The sequence below is a fragment of the Callospermophilus lateralis genome, chromosome 4 (assembly GCF_048772815.1).
Source record: "Callospermophilus lateralis isolate mCalLat2 chromosome 4, mCalLat2.hap1, whole genome shotgun sequence".
NCBI lineage: Eukaryota > Metazoa > Chordata > Mammalia > Rodentia > Sciuridae > Callospermophilus > Callospermophilus lateralis.
The window spans coordinates 80,977,267-80,997,738 of NC_135308.1; the positions used below are offsets into that span (position 1 = coordinate 80,977,267).

The following is a 20,472-nucleotide window of genomic DNA, read 5'->3' on the forward strand; positions in this document are numbered from 1 at the left end:
AAAACACTCTCCAATGCTACCTGATCTCACTTCCAACTCATGCTCACAATCATTGTATTTCCCTAGCCCATTCACTTTCCTTCTCTCAGGTGCCATTCCATTCATTTCCATTTTTCTTCAAACTCTCTACATGTCCCTGCTCATTCTCACTCTTAGCTCGTGGATGATTGTTTCCTACTACACTAGAAAAAGTAAAACAATCAGAAGCAAATTTTGATTTTCACCACCACATTCACCCTTGTACCAGCATATGTACCTACCTATACACTCTACCTTTCTACCTGTTGCTGTAGATGAACTTGTTCATGTTTCTATGGTCAATCCCAGCTCTTGCTTAATAAATTCCATCCCCTCTCACTCAAGGATATGGCTCTAGCTATTCTCCATCTCTCTCCTATATCAATTTTCCACTCCTCTGGATTATTCTCTCTACTGACAATCAAACAAGCCACTATTCACCCCATCTTAAAAATATCTTCTCCCACTTTCCATCTCCTCCTCCAACTAATACATGTCATATCATTCTTTTTAGCAAAACTTCTTGAGAGAGCTGCTTATCTTTACTTGGTATCTCCAATTCCTTTTCTGTTATCTCCTGAATCCATTCCATTCAGGCTTTCATTCCCACCATTCTCCCAAAACTGCTCAGAGATCACCAGTACTCTCCACACTGCTCAACCCAATGACCAATTCTTGGTCATCATCTTCCTTGACCTACAGCACCACTTGGCATACTTGATTACCTCCTCTCTTCCTGGAAAACACTTTGTTAACTTGCTTCCTACAATCTCGTGATTTCCTTCCTTCTCTTTGGTTTTACTCCAAGCTATTTTATTTATTCTGCTCTATCACTTTCATTCAATACCACTTTGCATCATGAATATCTGCTATCATCCTGCCTCAGCCTTCCAAGTAACTGGGATTACAGGTACACACCACCATGCCTGGCACTTAATAATCTTATCCACTCTCATGACATTAAATACTGTCTTTATGATAATGACTCCCACATTTATGTCTCCTCCTGAGGGACCCTGTCCTGAATTCATATATCCATCTGCCTACTCAGCATGTCCACTTGAAAGTATATCAGGCATCTCAAACATGGCCATGTCCAAAACTGAATTCCTCCTATTCTACCCAAAGGATTCCCAATGGCAAGTTGCATCTCCTAGTCTCCTTGACACTTCTTTCACACACCCGGCCCTCACTATCTAATCCATTAGAAAATTCTAGTGGCTCTACCTTCAATTAGGCAGTTACACAGTATAACTGCTACCAACTTGATGCCAACCCACTACCAACTGTCTTCCATGCTTCTATCCTGTAGGGAGCACAACCTATTTTCAACATAAGAGCTAAAATGATCCAAAAGAAGATATAAGTCAGATCATGTTACTACTCTGCTCAGAACCTATTAGTGACTCCTATTTTAGAGTAAAAGCCAACATGTTTATAAAGATGTTGTAAAGGCTTCACTCCTGTTAGGAGTAACTTTGACACACTCCTCATGTTCACCATGCTCAGCCACATTGGTCTCCTTGTTTTTCCCTCATCATACAGATAACACTTGTACCAGCAGTGGCTTCTACATGTGCTGCTTTTCCTCCAGATAGACAAATGACTCATTCTCTTCAAGTGCTTGTTTAGATGTCTGTATCTGGAGAAAGCCTACCTTCATCACCCTTTAATCACAACCAACACCCTATAGGCACTCCTTCTCTATGCCCTATTTTCATCAAGGACTTAACCATAATAAATGTGTTATATAATAAATCACACTAACAGCTTACCTACTTACTATGTTTACTGTAAAGTTTCTTTCCTCCAGGATATATGCTCATGGGTGGGGGGGAGTTGTCTTTCTTCCTGACACATCCCCAGCACCTAGAATACTTGTCTGGCACACACAGAGATTAAATAAGTATTTGATGAATGAATCATTATCTTTAAGAGGACTAAAGTCAGGATCCAGTAACTAGTTTATTAGTATCTTTTGATGAAAAATCTTTGCATATATTCCTTACATAGTTTCATTTATAGGTCATAGTAAAATGTCATTAATTTATATTGTATTCATTTTACAACTTATTAAAGACTGATTACTTGGGATTCTCAAATGTATTAAGAAAGGGTTTTCTGAGTAAATTAGCAGCATGAGAAAACTTTTTAGGAGATTTTACTTAAGTAATTCTTAACATGGTAAATTGTTTGAATTACGTTGTACCGTTTAAAAATTAAGTTATATTTATTATTTTGAAAAGTTGCCAAAGTGCTTTGTAGGGGCCTTGGGGTCATATAAAGAGCAAGCAGCCCTACTGAGAGTTGAACAACCTACATCAATTAGGCAGCTACACAAATATCAAAAATAGAAAGAGGTATCAAATGAATGTGATCCCACAGAATAAATAAAATAGCTTGCAGTAAAACCAAAGAGAAGGATTTTGAAAGGGAACCATAACAAGAACTAAAATTACCATCTGAAGTTTGAATGGGGTATAGTTATCCCTTGATCTAAGGAGGACCGATTCCAGGGCCCTCAAAGAACAAAATCTATGGATACTCACCTCCCTTATATAAAATGACGCAGCACTTCCATATAACTTTCATATATCCTTCCATATACTTTAAATCATTTCTAGATTACTTTTAATACCTAATACAATGTAAATGCTATGTAAATAGACAGTATAGTATATTGTTTCAGGAATAATGACAAGAAAAGAGTCTGCCCATGTTCTGTACAGATGCATTTTTTTCCCCAAATGATTTTCAATCTGTGATTGGTTAAATCCATGGATGTGGAACCCAGGAATACAGAGGGACAACTGCATAGGTATTGTGGATGGATTTTCTCTGATATAAGGAAGCTGATTCATAGTGGGGTAGGGATGGGGAGCATGGGAGGAATAGATGAATTCTAGATAGGGCAGAGGAGTGGGAGGGAAAGGGAGGAGTCAGGGGATTAGCAAGGATGGTGGAATGTGATAGACATCATCATCCAAAGTACATGTATGAAGACACAAATTGGTTTCAACATACTTTATATACAACCAGAGATATGAAAAAATTGTGCTGTGTACATGTAATAAGAATTGTAATGCATTCTGCTATCATTTATTTTTTTAAAAAAATCAATAAAAAAAAGAAAGTAAACACAAAGTACAGAAATGTCTTGAGGACTGACCATGCAGCACTGACCATGTCCATTCAGACATGGAGAGGACCAGCGGACAGAAAGATCAGAAGAGGTTAAGATCTGAAAAGATACAATTAGATCTCAGAAGCTAAGCAGGGTCAGGCCTGGTTAGTACTTGGATGGGAGACCGCCTGGGAATCCCGGGTGCTGTAGGCTTGGGGCTGGGGATGTGGCTAAGTGGTAGCGCGCCCGCCTGGCATGCGTGCAGTCCGGGTTCGATCCTCAGCACCACGTACAAACAAAGATGTTGTGTCCACCAAGTACTAAAAAATAAATATTAAAAAATTCTCTCTCTCCCCCGCTCTCTCTCACTCTTTCTTTAAAAAAAAAAAAGATACAATTAGATCATAGAGGGTCTTAAATATCAAGTTGAAGAGTCTAACTGACAAGCTAAAGAAGTTGATAAACTGCCATAATGAGAGGGCTGATTAATTCATTAAAGCAAACTCTTTTTTCCCCTCCCCTCAATCCTCTCTGCACAATTCAAAGTTCCTTCATTCTTCCATACCCGCCCCTCCCCACTATGGATCAGCACCTGCTTATCAGAGAAAACATTCAGCTGGTTTTGGGGATTGGCTTATTTCACTTAGCATGATATTCTCCAGCTTCATCCATTTACCAAGAAATGCCATAATTTCATTCTTCTTTAAGGCTGAGTAATATTCCACCATATATATATATATATACATGTGATATATATATATATATATCACATGTCCTTTATCCATTTATCTGAAGGACATCTAAAGCTGGTTCCATAGTATAGCTATTGTGAATTGAACTGCTGTAAGCATTGATATGGCTGTGTCACTGTAGTATGCTGATTTTAAGTCCTTTGGATATAAACTGAGGAGTGAGATAGATAGCTGGATCAAATGGTGGTTCCATTTCAAGTTTACTTGAAATAGAATCTCCATACTGCTTTTCATAGTGCTTGCACCAATTTGTAGTCCCACCAGCAATGTATGAGTGTACCTTTTCCCCACATCCTCACCAACACTTTTTGTTACTTGTATTATTGATAACTGTCATTTTGAGTGGAATGAGATGAAATCTTAGAGTCGTTTTGATTTGCATTTCTCTAATTGCTAGAGATGACAAACATTTCTTCATATGTTTATTGATCAATTGTATTTCTTCTTGAAAGTAAAGTGAAGTACCTGTTCAGTTCCTCAGTCCATTTATTGATTAGGTTATTTGGGGTTTTTTTGTTTTTTTTTTTTTTTTTTTTTTTGGTGTTAAGTTTTTTGAGTTCTTTATATTTCCTGGAGATTAATGCTTTACCTGAGGTGCATGTAGTCAAGATTTTCTACCATTCTGTAGGTGCTCTCTTCACATTATTGTTTCCTTTGCTGAGAAGAAGCTTTTTAGTTTGAATCCATCCTCTTTATTGATTCTTAATTTTACTTCTTGTGGAAAGCAAACACCTAATGGATTTTTTTCGGGGAGAGGGATACCAGGGCTTGACTCAGGGGCACTCAACCACTGGGTCACATCCCAGCCCTATTTTTTAAAAATATCTATTTTTTTTAGTTGTAGTTGGACACAATACACTTATTTTATTTATTTATTTTTATGTGGTGCTGAGGATCAAACCAGGGCCTTGCAAGTGCTAGGGGAGCGCTCTACTACTGAGTCACAATCCCAGCCACCCAGCCCTATTATGTATTTTATTTGGAGACAGGGTCTCACTGAGTTGCTTAACACCTCACTTTTCCTGAGGTTGCCCTTGAACTCATGATCCTCCTGCTTGGGTCTCTTAGCCATTGGGATTACAGGGATGTGCCACCGCACCCAGCTTAGTGGCCTTCTTATTAAAAACAGTTCATAAATAGTTCATGTGAAATCTCAGTGTGGCAAGAAATAATACAAAGTATATGAGTACCAGCCCAAGAAAAATCAAAGCACAAGCCGGCACACTGCCATTCTACCTGAATGATCTTGGTATTCACCTGTAAAATAAGGCTAATGTTGTGTGTTCCATACAGCTGGCATGAGTATAAAGTAATACATAATATAGTCTTATTAAATGTTAGTTTCTTTACTTTATTACATTGTAAATACAGCTTATGAATTGTATGAATTATATTAATAAAGCTAGTAACAAAATAAGAGTTTTCAAAAAGCCTATAATGTATATTTTTCACTAATCCAAATTCTTGTTTTTCCTAATTGGCATTAAGTAGGGAAGTTATACTGAATACAGCAGGCTGAATTTAAGAACACATTCTTCTGCAGAGTGAAAGAGATGACCCCTATGAACTTAAAAAATATGTTATAGTTTCAATATACAATTAAGTCAAATTTCAAAAATATTTGTGAGTCAAAAAAGAAAGTTTTATTATTACAATTTTCATTCTTTTTTTTTTTTTCATTTAAAAGTCTGACTCCTAAACTATGTAATGAATTTTCTCCTCTAGCTGGACTAATTTCTAAGTGTAGTTTCTATGACCTGTTGATGGAGCAATAGAGTATAGATTAATAGATGGCTTTAATAAAACTGCTTTATTTGGGCAATTTCCTCATGGTCAGCTAGTCTGAAGACAAGAAGTCCCATTAAATCACCATGGCATAACAATTATAGACAATCAAATTATAATTTACCTTACTGAAGTCAATTTCATGAGTCAATTTGAATTTGCCACTCCATTTGCCTTTAAAACTGACCAAGTCCTACTTCCTCTATCCAGCCTTCCTCAAGCCACAAAACCCACTCCACCACTCACTTTAGCATCATGCCTAGTACTCTATCCTATGCTGACAATAATGATGAGTGTCCCCTATAAAGCAGGGACTGTACTTGATGATATGCAAATCATCATTTGAATATCACATAAACAGTGAGAGAGGAATTATTACAATTTGCAGATAAAGAAACTGAGATTCAGGATCTTATCTTGAGTGATATGGCTGGTAAGGTGAAAAACAGAGAAGCAAACTTATCCACCCTCAGAGCTGACACTCACCCATTATGCAGTACTGCCTAAGTAATGATAGTCATACTGTGAATCATTTTGACTTGTGAATTATTGTTTAAAAAACAGGTTTTATCTAACCAACCAACTTGCACACTGTATGGTGATTCTACACATGGTAGACACTAAACGTTTATACTGATAACTCTAATGACCTTCTGTCTTCCTATATCATGTATTTCTCTCTTGAAAACTCTGAGAGCATCATTCAATGATATTGTGTCCAAGATATTGCCTAACTTCCATAAGAACAACAGAGAAAGTATCAATAATCTTACTAGCAGGCAAAACAATAGGGTAACATAGGAAAACCAACTTTGCATGTTAAAAGGCTGTAATAAAAAGCTAAATAAAGAATGTTGACAACCAGACAGTAACTCAGGAAGAAGAAGCAGACCTGCGCTAGTGAAGCAGCTGAAGCAGCTCATCTCATACAGTGCAGGTTAGTAAACACTTGCAGTAGATAATTCTATCATACATTTCATGTATTTAAATGTGAAAGAAAAGTTTCCATTTAAAGTTTTAAGTGATAAGGAAGAAAAATGATAAAGGAACTTTGTCTTTCACATAATAACAGATTCTCAAATCCCACACATTTCAGATACAAACTGGGCATCAGCAAATGACTTTTAATTTTGTTCCCATTTCAGCTTTAGTTACATCCTGTAGTTACAGATACTACAGAATGAAAGAACAGATTGTAAGAAACAAAAGCACAGTTTGAGGGACAAGTAAAATGAAAGTATGTTTTTGTAACCAATGACTTGCGGTCTTTAACAGAGAACCATATCTTTAAAACACCAGAAACATGAAGTATTGACCTGCACTGTCCAGTAAGGTAGCAACAGGCTTCCCACAGCTACTGAGCACCAAAAATGTGGCTAATCCAATTTAATATGTGCAGTAAGAATAAATCACACACCAGATTTCAGTAGGACAAAACATGTAAAATATCTCGATTTTTAATACTGGTTGCATGTTGAAATGATAGCATTTTAGATATACTGGTTTAAATGAAATGTTATTAAAATTAATTTCACCTGTTTTACTCAGGCTACTTAGAACATTTCAAATTATGTATCTGGTTTTCATTATACTTCTACTAGATATGGATGGTGTAGAATTTGTTGTGGAAAACCTCAACTGTGATCTAACAGACTGTTAAGATTCAGCAGTCCATCAAAACAGCCTGCTGCAGAAAATTCAATTTTACAGAAGACTGATATTTTCTGTGTTATATAAACATGAAAATCAGAGTAGCTTGGATTTGCATATGCTCCGTCCCTGATCAACTCTGAAGTTGGTGACATAATCTTGGGCAAGTGACTTAACAACTCGGGGCCAACCAACCTTCTAATCCTACTATGCAGGTTAAATACAATAATATAAAGAGTTTTTCTAGAATTTTAAATGGTAAGTATTATGATCTTTCTAAGAATACTTCTGTGACAAACTTTTAGTGTATCTTGGTGACCCTCTATTTTAGAAAAAGACTAATAAATTAGTAGCCTTGTAGGTAATATTTTTCAGGACTTCAAATTTTGAATTGTAATAAAATAAAATATACTATTAGGAAAGATTATAAAATTTTCATTTTTAGAGATCTTTAAGGAAAAAGAAGCATATTGTTGCTCCTTCCTGTTTAAATCATGAAGTTCAGCAGGAAGATCAGTTAGTTTATGCTATTTGTGAAAGGTAAATCTGGTTCTAAAAGGCAACTGGGTGATGTTGGGGAATTTGTTTAACATTTCTGGAGTATCAATCTCTAAAATTCCCTTCAGGCTCTTGTCAACAGTGAACACAGAACTCAGATACAAATTCCTGCTCATTGTTTTCAAAGCTGTCTACCTTACCAGTGTCTTATTTCTTAATATCTATTTCTTACCATTTCATCTACACATCTATTCGATTAAAATATTTATTTATTAGTTGTAGTTGGACACAATACCTTTATTTTATTTATTTATTTTTATGTAGTGCTGAGGATCAAACCCAGGGCCTTGCACATGCTATCCAAGTGCTCTACCTATGAGCCACAACCCTAGTCCCCTATACATATATTTTTTAAAAGTTTCATGACAATCTTCCATGATGACTCCTTGCCCATGCTGATGTCCCATGAACTTCCATAAGCCCATTCTCCCCTCACACTAACTATATGTTTGAAGGCCATAGGGCCATGAAAAACAAAAAATTTCCCCCTTTCCTTATTCTCAATTCCAGGTTCTGGTTTAACTGCTCTTGCCTTATAGGTGCTCACAAAGTTGTTTACTAACACATACTTGTTAAATATGAGAAAGGTATAGAGCAAAATAAATGTGCTGTTTACAGCCTCAGCAATTTGGTGAGACCTTTTCTCAAAACAAAAATAAAAAGGGCTGGGATTGGAGTTCATGAACCAGAGCACCTCTTGGTTCAATTTCCAGTATAGGGAAAAAAAAAATGCTTATTGTTCCTAAACTGCCTGCACATAATCAGAAATAACTGCATCTGGTTATTTAGTTGAATGTCAAAAGTCACAAAAATGGTCTGTAACACAATTATTTGTGGAGTCACCTGCTCACCAAGTTTTACCACAATTAGATTTCTTCAGTAGACTTATTTTTTTTTTTTAATCTGGGGATTAAATAAACTATCTCTAGATTTGCTCTGGGAATGCATGTGACTTTAAGAAATTAATTTTGGGGAGGGGAGAAGGCTATGTGGGTAGGAATGATGGAATGAATGACATTATTACTCTATGTGCATATATGATTATATGACCTAACTCTACATCATGTACAACTAGAAGAATGAGAAATTATACTCCTTTATGTATGATGTGTCAAAATGCATTCTACTTTCATACATAACTAATTAGAACAATTTAAAATTTTTTCTTAAAAAGTAAGTTAAGATGAATTCATGCCAGAGGAGGAAAGAGAGGGGTTAATCCAACATCACTGGCATCCTTATAAAAAGACTCAGAGTGAAACACACACAGAGATTGAAAGCAAGAACTGGGGAGCAGAATATGTCCAGAAACAAGTTGAATACCCACTCTACTCAGGATACCCACTCTTTACAACTGCTGATCTTCACTAGAATCTGTCTTCCAGTGTTTTTGCTCAATTTGTTGAGTGAGTGAATAATTAATGAATAAATCAACTGTGGGGTTGTTCACTACTCCAAAAAAATTAATTTTGTTTTCTGTAACATAGTTTGCTTATCTTGAAAAGAGAATTGATAATAATTCCATGCTCAAAGGCATGGTGACCCCACCAGAAATGTTCTATAAGCCATCAAGTCTCAAACAAGCAGATCTCACAATAAGAGCAAGTGCATTAGCAATACAATACTGAGGCAAAATTTTGAAGAGGTGGGAGTTTGGGGGTGGGGAGGTGGGGATTAGAATGCCTCATTACTACCCAAAGACAGTCATTTTTTCCTCATGGGAAAGTTTGCTTTGCATGTGCTAAAGAAAGCCAATCTGGAAGCTTACTTTACAGTCAGCCCAATTGTTTTAGTCATTCAAGGAGAAAATGTTAAGGGGTACTACTGCCCTTCACAGAGGAAGTAGCACCTGTAAATCATTAATAGTTGAATTAAGATCTCTTCAATTGCTTTTTCAATTAAGGACATAAATTAAGAAGTTTTAGAGAAAAATCACTTTTCCAGAGAGTAAGTCCACTGTTTCCTCCTAGCACATGTAAGAGCACATAAGCTGCTGAGTCAGATTTTAATTCTATTTTATATTTGTACCATTATATGCATAGGCATCAATTCTCTCTTAGGGCATGCTTGTTCAGTAATACCAACACCCTTTCCAAACCCTTGCTCCTACGAGCCTCTTTTTTCTCAACCAAACTGCTCCAACAAGCTTTAGACACAGTGGGCAGGCAATGCATACTTTTTTAACCTTCCTTTTCAAAGGAGAATGCCTCCTTTGGGGGAAAAAAAAAATTAAGGTCTTCATTGGGGTTTCCTCTCTAAAGGTTTGTCACCTTTCCCAACAGCGGTCATCATGAGGACATTCCTCAATCCAAGCCCAACCTGAGTTCCTTTCTAGTAAATTAACACATTTCTAAATGTAAAAGTACTAGCCTTCCTGAGTGCATCCAATTACTACAATAGCCTAAGAAAATGAGGCTAAACTTCTAAAATTTCTCCTATTTCGGGTCTCATGGACCTATGAGGAAAGCAAGTAAATATGACCACATCAAACAAAATACCACCCTAAGGATGCAAGTGTTAGCTGGGGATTCATACTAAGAATGGTATATTTCCTTTCCGGGATCATGGTGTGTTCAAATGACACATAATGGGCAATTGCTGTTTTTCTAGCTGTACCAATAAAACTGAATATTCAAGGATATTTTTCAAGCACCCACCTTGTTGAGGACATCTCGCTGGCAGCCAAGATAAAGATTGGGAAGAATTCGTGTTGGCCCAATGTTGGCAACAGGCAAGCAAGGCTGAGAAATGCAGGTAGGGACAAGAGTGGATTTTCCTTCACAGAGGCCAGGGAAACAACGAGAGAACTCAGCAAACCCACCTAAGAATAAACATTATAAGATTATGTCATGCACAAAGTAAAAATCAGCCATTTGTGAACTACTCAACTAAAATTACTTAGAATAGAAAAATCAAATCCCACAGATCCAAGTGGATACCACTCCCTATGAGTTCCTTTCTTTAGCTGCTGATGCTAAATTTGATCATAGGATCCAGTAACAGGTCTTGGTTTACAAGGCTACAATATGGAATATGCAAATCCTAAAGGCATTTTACATGACTCTTCTTTCTCAAACATGCTTTTCATTTTCACAAATCCTATGATATCTGCTCCCCACTTCTCAGCCTCAAACAAATGATCTTTGTGGATAATAAAGAGAACTTAAAGTCAGTAACAAATAACCACTTAAGACAATTTTGCACAGAAGCAAAATAGGGATATAAAAACTGTGAACCAACACCAAATGTTACTTCTTCTACGTAAAATTTATCACATAATTCTTTTTAGAACTTTACATCTTCCTATTATACATATTTTTAAAAATTTCAAACATATCAAAAAATATGCCCCTACTCTTAGAAATATTATCTATATCAAGTTTTTAGGATTCTGTAGGCAGTTAGTCAAGGTTCCTACTGATTACCACTGATTTCTGAAGATCTGTTCATTTATTAAACACTAGAAAGAAGTGTTGACAGACCCTAAATTCATGAGACAAGATCCCTGGATTCTGAAAAGTTCAGTATTTTTCTAGTCCTGTTAATGATTGGCTCTATGACTTAATGAAGATACAATCTTGCCACCACTCAATGGAAAAAAAAAAAGAGATCTGTGTAGCCAAAGGAGGCATTCTTGCCTCTTTGGGGAAAAGAAAAAATTAAGGTCTTCACTGGGGTTTCCAATCTAAATAATCCTATCCAAATTCAAACCTAGGAACCAAAATGATTGGTAAATTTTCATAAAATCCCTTGCTGTCCAAATGCTCATCACTTCATAAGTCCAAACTCATAAACTGAGATTTGAATTATAATATTTATATATTTATAATACTATTAAATTTAAAAATAACATATTAAATTTTATTAGAAGGTAGTACCATGTCTTCCAAAATTATCTCCAAAGAAACTGGTTAAATTTATTTAAGCCAAATAAGCTTTGCAAATTCATTTGACTATAGAATTGTCTCTAAAAATCTATTAATTTGCTAATGTAATGCACATTTACAGAAATGCTAGACTAGGATTATTGCAACTACTGAAAAGTAGCCAATTAGAATTCTGTACCTACAAGCATAACCCACAGATAGATTCAAAGACAGGAATCAGCCAACGTCAGGGATCAGCCAATACTGGTATGTGAAGGCCTACTGTTTAGAATTTATTTACGTTACTGTTCCTTTTCAGTGTCTCTAACTATACAACACAGTTGTTATTTAAAGTGCAGTTTCTTTCCCCCAGGTAGTTCTCATAACATGATAAAAGATTCTCATCATTCTTTGCTTACCTTATTATACCACCCAACATAACAATAGGCACTATTTTGATTGTACAATTTTAAATTATTCTACAGCATTAGATGATTGTAGTGTTTTGCTAAAAAAAAAAAAAAAAACCTGTTTTCATATATGTATTTTTTATTTTCTGGATCCAGTACAGTTCATGGGATGACCTATCATTTAATTCTAATAAAACAATGTTCCAGTAAATGTTTTCAGAGAAATAAAAAGAAATTCCATTTGAATTTCATTTTAAACTTATAAGTAATCATACTTACAATAATTTTAAGTAATCATAGGATGTACTGAACATTTGCCATGTGGCAAGCAGTACTCTAAGCCCTTTACAAGTATAGTTTCTCAATATTTATAATAACCCTATGAGGTAGGTACCATTACTGTTCCCATTTACAGATAAGAAAATAGAGTTTTAGAATGACATTGCATAATAACTAGCAGAGCTAGGATATGAGTCTGCTTCTCCGAGTCCTGTGGGTTTAATTTCAACTCTTTCCTTGCACGCAGAGCCAGTCTTGCTGATGGCTGTGGGGTCCAGCTTCACACCTGTGATCTGCCAGTTCTTAGTACCAGGTTAATGATAGCCAACTGCCCTCTCCTAAACTGATGAAAGAGCCTTGCTTCCCTAAAGCTATATGGCTCAAAAGTTTTGATGCGGGGGAAAAATAAGAGAAGGAAACCTGACATGACCAGAGATAAGAGACTTGAAATATACTTTGTATGAAAGTCATAACAAAGTTTACAAATGAACTAGTTGAAATGTAAATATGGTCACTGGTTTGTTCATGATCACAGTGTGCAAGCTGGCAGTGAAGCTGAAGATGTCTTGGCTTTCAAGCTTCTCCACAAAACAGTTTTCAGAGGGATACTATTTCACAGCAATCATAAACTGATTATCCCAGGCTCAACTCTATCACTAATTAGTACAGGGATCCTAGATTACTTTAACTTCAACTTATCTCAAAAGCCTGTGTGATGCTAAAAAATTCCATGCAGAGAATAGAAATTAATAAAAGAAAGAAACAATTGTTTGGCCTCAAAACAAAAAGCCAACCAATACTACATTGTAAAATGCATCATAAAACAAAAAGAAACCTCTTGTTTACAAATATTTTTCAATTAATATCTATCACAAACACAAATAGCCAAATAATTTTTTAAATATTTAATAAATTTCAATGAAATCAAATCATTCATTTAGTGCCCAGTCTGGCTTGAAATGTACCAAACTGGGGCTCTCAGCCACTTCCAGAAAACACTACCTCAGCCAAAGAGTACATTTCCTCTGATCTTTATCTATGACAATATTCCACTCTGCTGATATCCTCCTTCATTGACAGTTTTTTCCATTCACTGACCTTTCATTCACTGTTGTACTCTAGTGACTCCAGTTTCATTCCATTAATTAACAACAGATGAGACACTGCCTGATTTCTCCTGCCTGAACCTTTAAAAACTATCCATGGCCTTGTCAGCAACTCAATTTTGAAATATATCTAAAATGTCCCTTTTCCTCTCAAAGGTTCTTTTATAAACAAGATCTATACCACAAGAAAAGTACAATTCGTGTATGCTTTGTTACCAAACGGCTGACACAGACACAGAATAAAGCATCATCTTTGTCTGCTCCTGTCATAACTCTCTACTGCCCCAAGGACTCTGTGTTAAAGAGTCCATTACAAAAAGACAGCACCAGTTCATTACCCTCCTATTTGAAAAGCAGTACTAAAAAACTGACAAGCTTCCTAAAAAGTTTTCAAGTATTTTTAAAAAGTTACTCAAGGATTTTTTTCCCTGTCCAGTCGGTAATTACCAAGTTTCTCTGATCTCTAAATTCTGCTGTTTTCATCTGAGAATACAGAAAATAGGAAGTGGTATTAACCCACACATGCTTCCCTAACACAGGCCTGAATTTAAGAATGGCTGTGTCTGCTACTGCCCTTGCCTGAGCATGTCTGTGTTCAAGAGGAGGAGGGGCTGGGGTTGTGGCTCAGTGGTAGAGCGCTCACCTTGCAAGGATTCGATCCTTAGCACCACATATAAATAAATAAATAAATAAATAAAGTTATTAAAAAAAAAAAAAAAGGAGGAGGAGAAAAACACAAGTTCAGGCACTTCCAGCCTCTACAGATTTGGATGGACAAGGCAGATAGACTGAAGTGCTAATGCCTATATTTCTCTTGTCTTCACAAATTCAACCAAAGGACACATATTTAGAAATAAGAATATATTACTTTGGACAGTCAAAATACTTAGTATAGCTCCAAAGGCATATATATTTTACATATTACTTTATTCTATTCGTCCAAGAAAAATTTCTTTCCTCAAGGGCACTTCTTTCACAATTCCAAACCTAAGTACTATTTTCTGCCAACAACCACAAAAAAGGAAACAAACAAGTAAAAACCCCCACTGTGAACCACCATTCCATTTTGATGGGAAGAAATATGCCAAGAACAATAAAATACATATAACAACTCCACTAAACAATTCCAATAAGTCCCTTTTTTCTCTTCCCTTTGACTCAGGTAATCAGTTATAGATCACTATGCATTTTTTTTTAAATGAAAGAATTATTTACTAATTAACAAAAGTAGCCTTTACTATAGCTTAGTGATTCTCTTAATTTACTTAAGTCCAAATTTTAAAAACAGAACCCTATCCTTGTAGTCAAACTAATGGTAAATGTTAATTTCATTATTTTAAAGACAGTTCCCTATCGGGAGAGACACAGGACTTTTCCCTTATGCTTTCATACCAATAGGTAACAAGTCATCAGAGCTTTGTCAATTGACTGAGTTGTCTAAAGCTGGAAGGCAGAATTAAAGAGAACCACCATAATGTGAATGGATTCCATGGCTATATACAGAAATAGTATTTAAACAAAACTCTATTTTGTGGGAGACCATTTTCTAAAAATTCATATGCATAGGCCCTATGATTTCACAGTATAGAACAGTTTTCTTCATACTGAAAATTAAATCTGTTTCTTTATAATCACATATAATATTAAAAAGTGAAAACATGTTTCACAATAAAATATTTTTATTGCTCTTAAAGGTTTTTTGAGACATGGTGGTGCATGCCTATAATCCCAGGGACTCAGGAAGCCGAGGCAGGAAGTTCAAAGCCAGATTAAGCAATTTAGAGAAGCTCTGAGCAATTTAGTGAGATCCTATCTCAAAATTTAATAAAGGAGGACATGGTTCAGTAGTTAAGGGTCCCTGAGTCCAATCCCTGGTACATAAAAAAAAAAAAAAAACCACAACTGATCTACCCTAATTTAAGCTCTTATTCCAACTATCCCATACCTACTGAGCATAGAGCAAGTGCAAAGTAGATGGACACATATTTCTTTGAAAACTCTTCAGGAAACCCGAGAAGTTGCCTACATCTCATAAAACATATTCTATAAGTGACAACTCCAAAAATGTTCACCCTATCTTGAACAACTCTATCATTTGGTAGTGGGGAATAAGAAGTTTTATCTAATTTGGTAATTAACAATTGTTACATACACAACAAATGAATTAAAAACTTTCAAAGTATTAGCATAAAAAATCTCTAAATGGGCTGGGATTGTGGCTCAGCAGTAGAGCTCTCGCCTAGCACGGGCGCGACCCGGGTTCAATTCTCAGCACCACATAAAAATAAAGGCATTGTGTTGTGTCCATCTACAAAAAAAAAAAAAAAAAAGTTTCTCTCTCTCTTAAAAAAAAAAAAAAAATCTCTAAATGCTGAAATAATGCAACTTGTAACTTCTTATAACTCTTAATACCAGATTTTACCAACCCTCAGGATATTATCTCAATCAATGCACTGACAAAATCCAAATTCTGTTTTAAGAGTTCTCAAAAGATGCAGTATGATAGCTAGTTTACTGACCTTTCAAACTGGCAATACATAACCTGAAACAGCTCCTTCTTAACACAAACGCATACCACCAGGACTTTTAATACATGCCTCAAATAAACAGATTGTTCCAAAGAGTGCAACCAGAATAACCCATCAAAAGGATTACAGCCATAATATACCACTTGGTTAAATAATATTAACAAACTCTCTAAGTAGAAAAGCCAGATTTGCAGAAGCAACAACTCTGACTGGTCCCCCAGTGACATTTAAGATGTGACGACAAGTGAACCGTATTCTGGAACTTCCTGAGAAGGATGGACTTAGGAGGACTCTACTTCCATCAGCATAGAAGGAAGTTGTTAAGGAGAACATTTCACCTGAAAACCAAGCATGCCTAGTTCTTATTTTGGGGCTTACTATCCAAACTCCCATCTAACATTTCAATCCTCTCTGGTCATTTCTAGTTAAGGACTTACTGATACCTTAAACTAAATTAAAAGCCAAAATCTCCCTCTCTCTTTCTGCATTCCTGTTGGTGTTACCAGCATTCCCTAGGCATCTCAGCAGTATTTACTTGGAATGTCAACACACCAGTATGATAGCTCTTCTCTCTGTCCCTGCCTTGCAGTCTCCTACCACAGTGCCAGTCCAATACCTTCATTGCTCATGCTTGGATAAATTTCAGCAGCTCTCCTGAATCCACGTCCTCTTTTCCAATTCCTTTCCAACCTGTTGCCAGATTTAGTATTCAAAAATAATATTTTGATCCAGGCTCAGTGGTGCCCACCTATGATCCCAGAAGCTTGGAAAGCTAAAGCAGGATGTTCAAAGCCAGCCTCAGTTCCTTGGCAATGCCCTAAATAACTTAGTGATACCCTGTCTCTAAATAACTCAGTGGTAAAGGGCCCCTGGGATCAATCCCTGGTACTAAAAAAATAAACAAACATTTTTTAAAAATGTTTGATGCTATTCTCTGCTTCCAAATATCTACAAAATAGAATCTAAAATTCTTAGCCTGACAATCTAATCCCAATCAAGTGTCCAGTCTAATTTCCCCTACCATCAACCCCTCATTTACTTAACAGACTTGTGCTTTTTCATCTCTGGGTCTTTGACAATTCAGTCATTCCAATTCATTTTTTCATTGGTTCTTGTTAGTTATACATGACAGTAGAATCCATTTTGATATAATTATACAAGCACAGAATATATCTTATTCTAATTAGAACCCCATTCTATATGATATACACACTAGAATTCACTGTGGTGTATTCATATATGTACACAGGAAAATTATGTCAGATTCATTCGACTGCCTTTCCTTTCCTACTTTCCACTCTCTTTTCTTCATTCCTCTTTATCTAATCTACTGAATTTCTATTCTTCCCAATTCATTTTATATTTCCTTCCAATTCATAGTCAAGCACAAGTTATACTGTTCCTACACAGTAGTATACTCTAAAGTTTTTTACCATGACCAGTAAAATACATTTTAGATGAAAACCCTCAGAACACATACTACCAAAAGTTTCACAATACAGTCTTTCCTTACTATGTGAAAAGCTGATAAATTTCTACTCTATTCTACTGCAATAACAAAATCTATATAGCTTCCCTGATCATTGTATCTAGATATGGTCTTGTTGTCTAAGAAGTTCTATAAAATTTATACAAATCATTTGGTGACTGCTTTGTGAACTGCTTGTGGATAAGAATTATGACTTATACTCCTTTGAAATCACTTTAGTATTCAGCATAGTGCCTGGCATGTAATTAAAATTCAATAAATGTTTATTGAATCCTTCCTTGTTACAATGAATAGCTGTTGATGGATATAAATCTTGGGTGTTTTTAGTGGTCAAAGGATTTCCTGACACCAATCAAAGCCAAAAGTTATATTGGCATGGGTGGTGATGGTGGGGCATACAATCTGCTTCCTATTCCTAGACTAAAATGCTCCAGAAGACTCACACAAGGTAAGAGAGGAGGTGCAGGTCAAGAAAGACAATTTTCTACTATTATAGGGAAAAGAGGTAGAAATGGCGAATGCCATTTTGGTCATCCAAAAGCAACACTGAATTCTTTATGCACTTCTTGTCATATCCAGAACACTTTACATAAAAGATGGAACAAGAAAATTTTCTCTGATGATGGCAGCCATAAATAATAGAAGAGTAAATAAATGCTGGAGAGGATGTGAAGAAAAAGGAACCCTCTTACACTGTTGGTGGAAAAGTAAATTAGTACAACCACTATGGAAATCAATATGGAGGTTTCTCAAAAGACTAAGAATGGAACCACCATATGACCCAGCTGTACCATTCCTTGGTATATTAAAAAGTCATCATACTATAATAACACATGCATATCCATGTTTACAGCAGCACAATTCACAAGAGTCAAACTCTGGAATCAGCCTAGGTGTCCATCAACGGATGAACTGGTAAAGAAAATGTGGTATATACACACATGAAGTTTTTTTTCAGCCATAAAGAAAAATGAAATATGTCATTTGTAGTAAAATGGATGAAACTTGAGAACATAATGTTAAGCAGAATAACTCAGGTGGTCAAGGGTCATGTTTTCTCTCATGTGTGGAAGCTAGAGAGGAAAAAGGAAAAGAAAGGTGGAGGGGATCTCATCAAAATTGAAGGGGAGATCAGTAGACTAGAGAAAAGGAAAGGAGAAATGGAGGGAAAGGAGAAATATTGGGGAATGATATTGGACAAATTATATTGTTATACCATGTGCATGTGCAAATATGGAACCAAAAAAATCCCATCATTATGTACAACTATAAAAAAATATGGAAACAAAAAAAAGCAGTATGGAGATTCCTTGGAAATCTGGAAATGGAACCACCATTTGATGCAGCTATCCCTCTCCTCAGACTATACCCAAAAGACTTAAAAAGAGCATACTACAGAGACACAGCCACATCAATGTTTATAGCAGCACAATTCACAATAGCTAAACTGTGGAGCCAACCTAGATGCCCTTCAGTGGATGAATGGATAGAAAAAAAATGTGGCATATAAACATGATAGAATATTACTCAGCAATAAAAGAGAATAAAATCATGGCACTTGCAGGTAAATGGATGGCGTTGGAAAAGATGATGCTAAGTGAAGTTAGCCAATCCCAAAAAACAAATGCCAAATGTTTTCTCTGATATAACGAGGCTGACTCATAGTGGGGTAAGGAGGGGGAGCACAGGAGGAATAGATGAATTCTAGACAGGGAAGGGGGTGGAAGGGAAAGGGAAGAGGCAGGGAATTATCAAGGATGGTGGAATGTGATAGACATCATCATCCAAAATACATGTATGAAGACATGAATTGGGTGTCAACCTACTTTATATAGAGAGATATGAAAAATTGTGCTCTATATGTGTAATAAGAATTGTAATGCATTCCACTGTCGTGTGGTTAAAAAAAAGAAATCAATTAAATAAAAAAAAGGAATGGCTAAATGAAAAAAAGAAAAATTTCTCTGATGCTACGAAGTAGCCCATGATTCCATATATTGTATAGAGTGCAGTCAATACCTCTATGGCTCTGGAAATCAGGGCATATCCCTTAGGAAACCAATGAGATACCAACTGCAGTTAAACCCTTGATGAGGATAAAGCCGCTGCTGGACATGACTTGTGATCAGTGAAGAGTATAATTAAATAAGATTATCAATAAGGGTAATTCTAAATCTAGAGGAAAAGGGAATATAACCTGGTCTCTGGAGAATGACTCAAGAATCAAATCTGCAGGCTGGAGATATAGCTCAGCGGCTAGAGTACTTGCCTTGCAAGCACAGGGTCCTGGGTTCAACAGCAGCACCACCACACACACACACACACACACAAATCTAACCTGTGAACTATCTCTGAGAAACTATTCAAGTCATTTCTCAGATCTTTCTATGTAAAGCTCAAAGATTTCTAATCTGTCCTTAAGAAGGCTCTCCTGTAAGACCACTGCTGTGTATTCTAATCATCAGTAGTCCTCCTCTTTGGCCAACTGCAGTTTTAGAGAAGATTTCATAGAGCAGTACAGGAAGAAAAGGAATACCTGTTCAGTCAACCAAACCCTAGAAACCACTGAAATTCAACATGTAAGTTCAGAAAGCATTTAATGATCACCTACTGTGACCTGGACACAGTTCTAGGTAATAAGGACAGTGTTGACCAAGATAAAGGCCCCCAGTTTAGTGGGACAAATTTTAACCAATTCATTAGATGAATAGTTAACTAATTATCATAGGTGCCCAAAGGAGAATGGAAACCAACTTTGCCTAGTAGCTAGGCAAGGCTTAACAACTGCACTAAATCTAAGAGATAAGAGAAGAAGAAAACCCTCGGCAAAGGAGAGAGCCTCTGTGAGGAGCAATAAAGCTCACTGATGCAGGTTTATAACAGTTGGGACAAACAAGCTCAAACAGA

The 20,472-nt window shown here is 36.1% G+C and overlaps 1 protein-coding gene across 1 annotated transcript in view; it reads right to left on the bottom strand.

Annotated features, from left to right (window-relative positions):
* Dusp16 (dual specificity phosphatase 16) overlaps window positions 1-20,472 on the bottom strand; it is a 93,973-nt gene that overhangs the window by 21,417 nt on the left and 52,084 nt on the right. Inside the window, exon 4 of the mRNA XM_076854135.1 lies at window positions 10,545-10,708. Coding sequence (XP_076710250.1) covers window positions 10,545-10,708 — 164 coding nt within the window. The remainder of the gene's footprint in view (window positions 1-10,544; window positions 10,709-20,472) is intronic.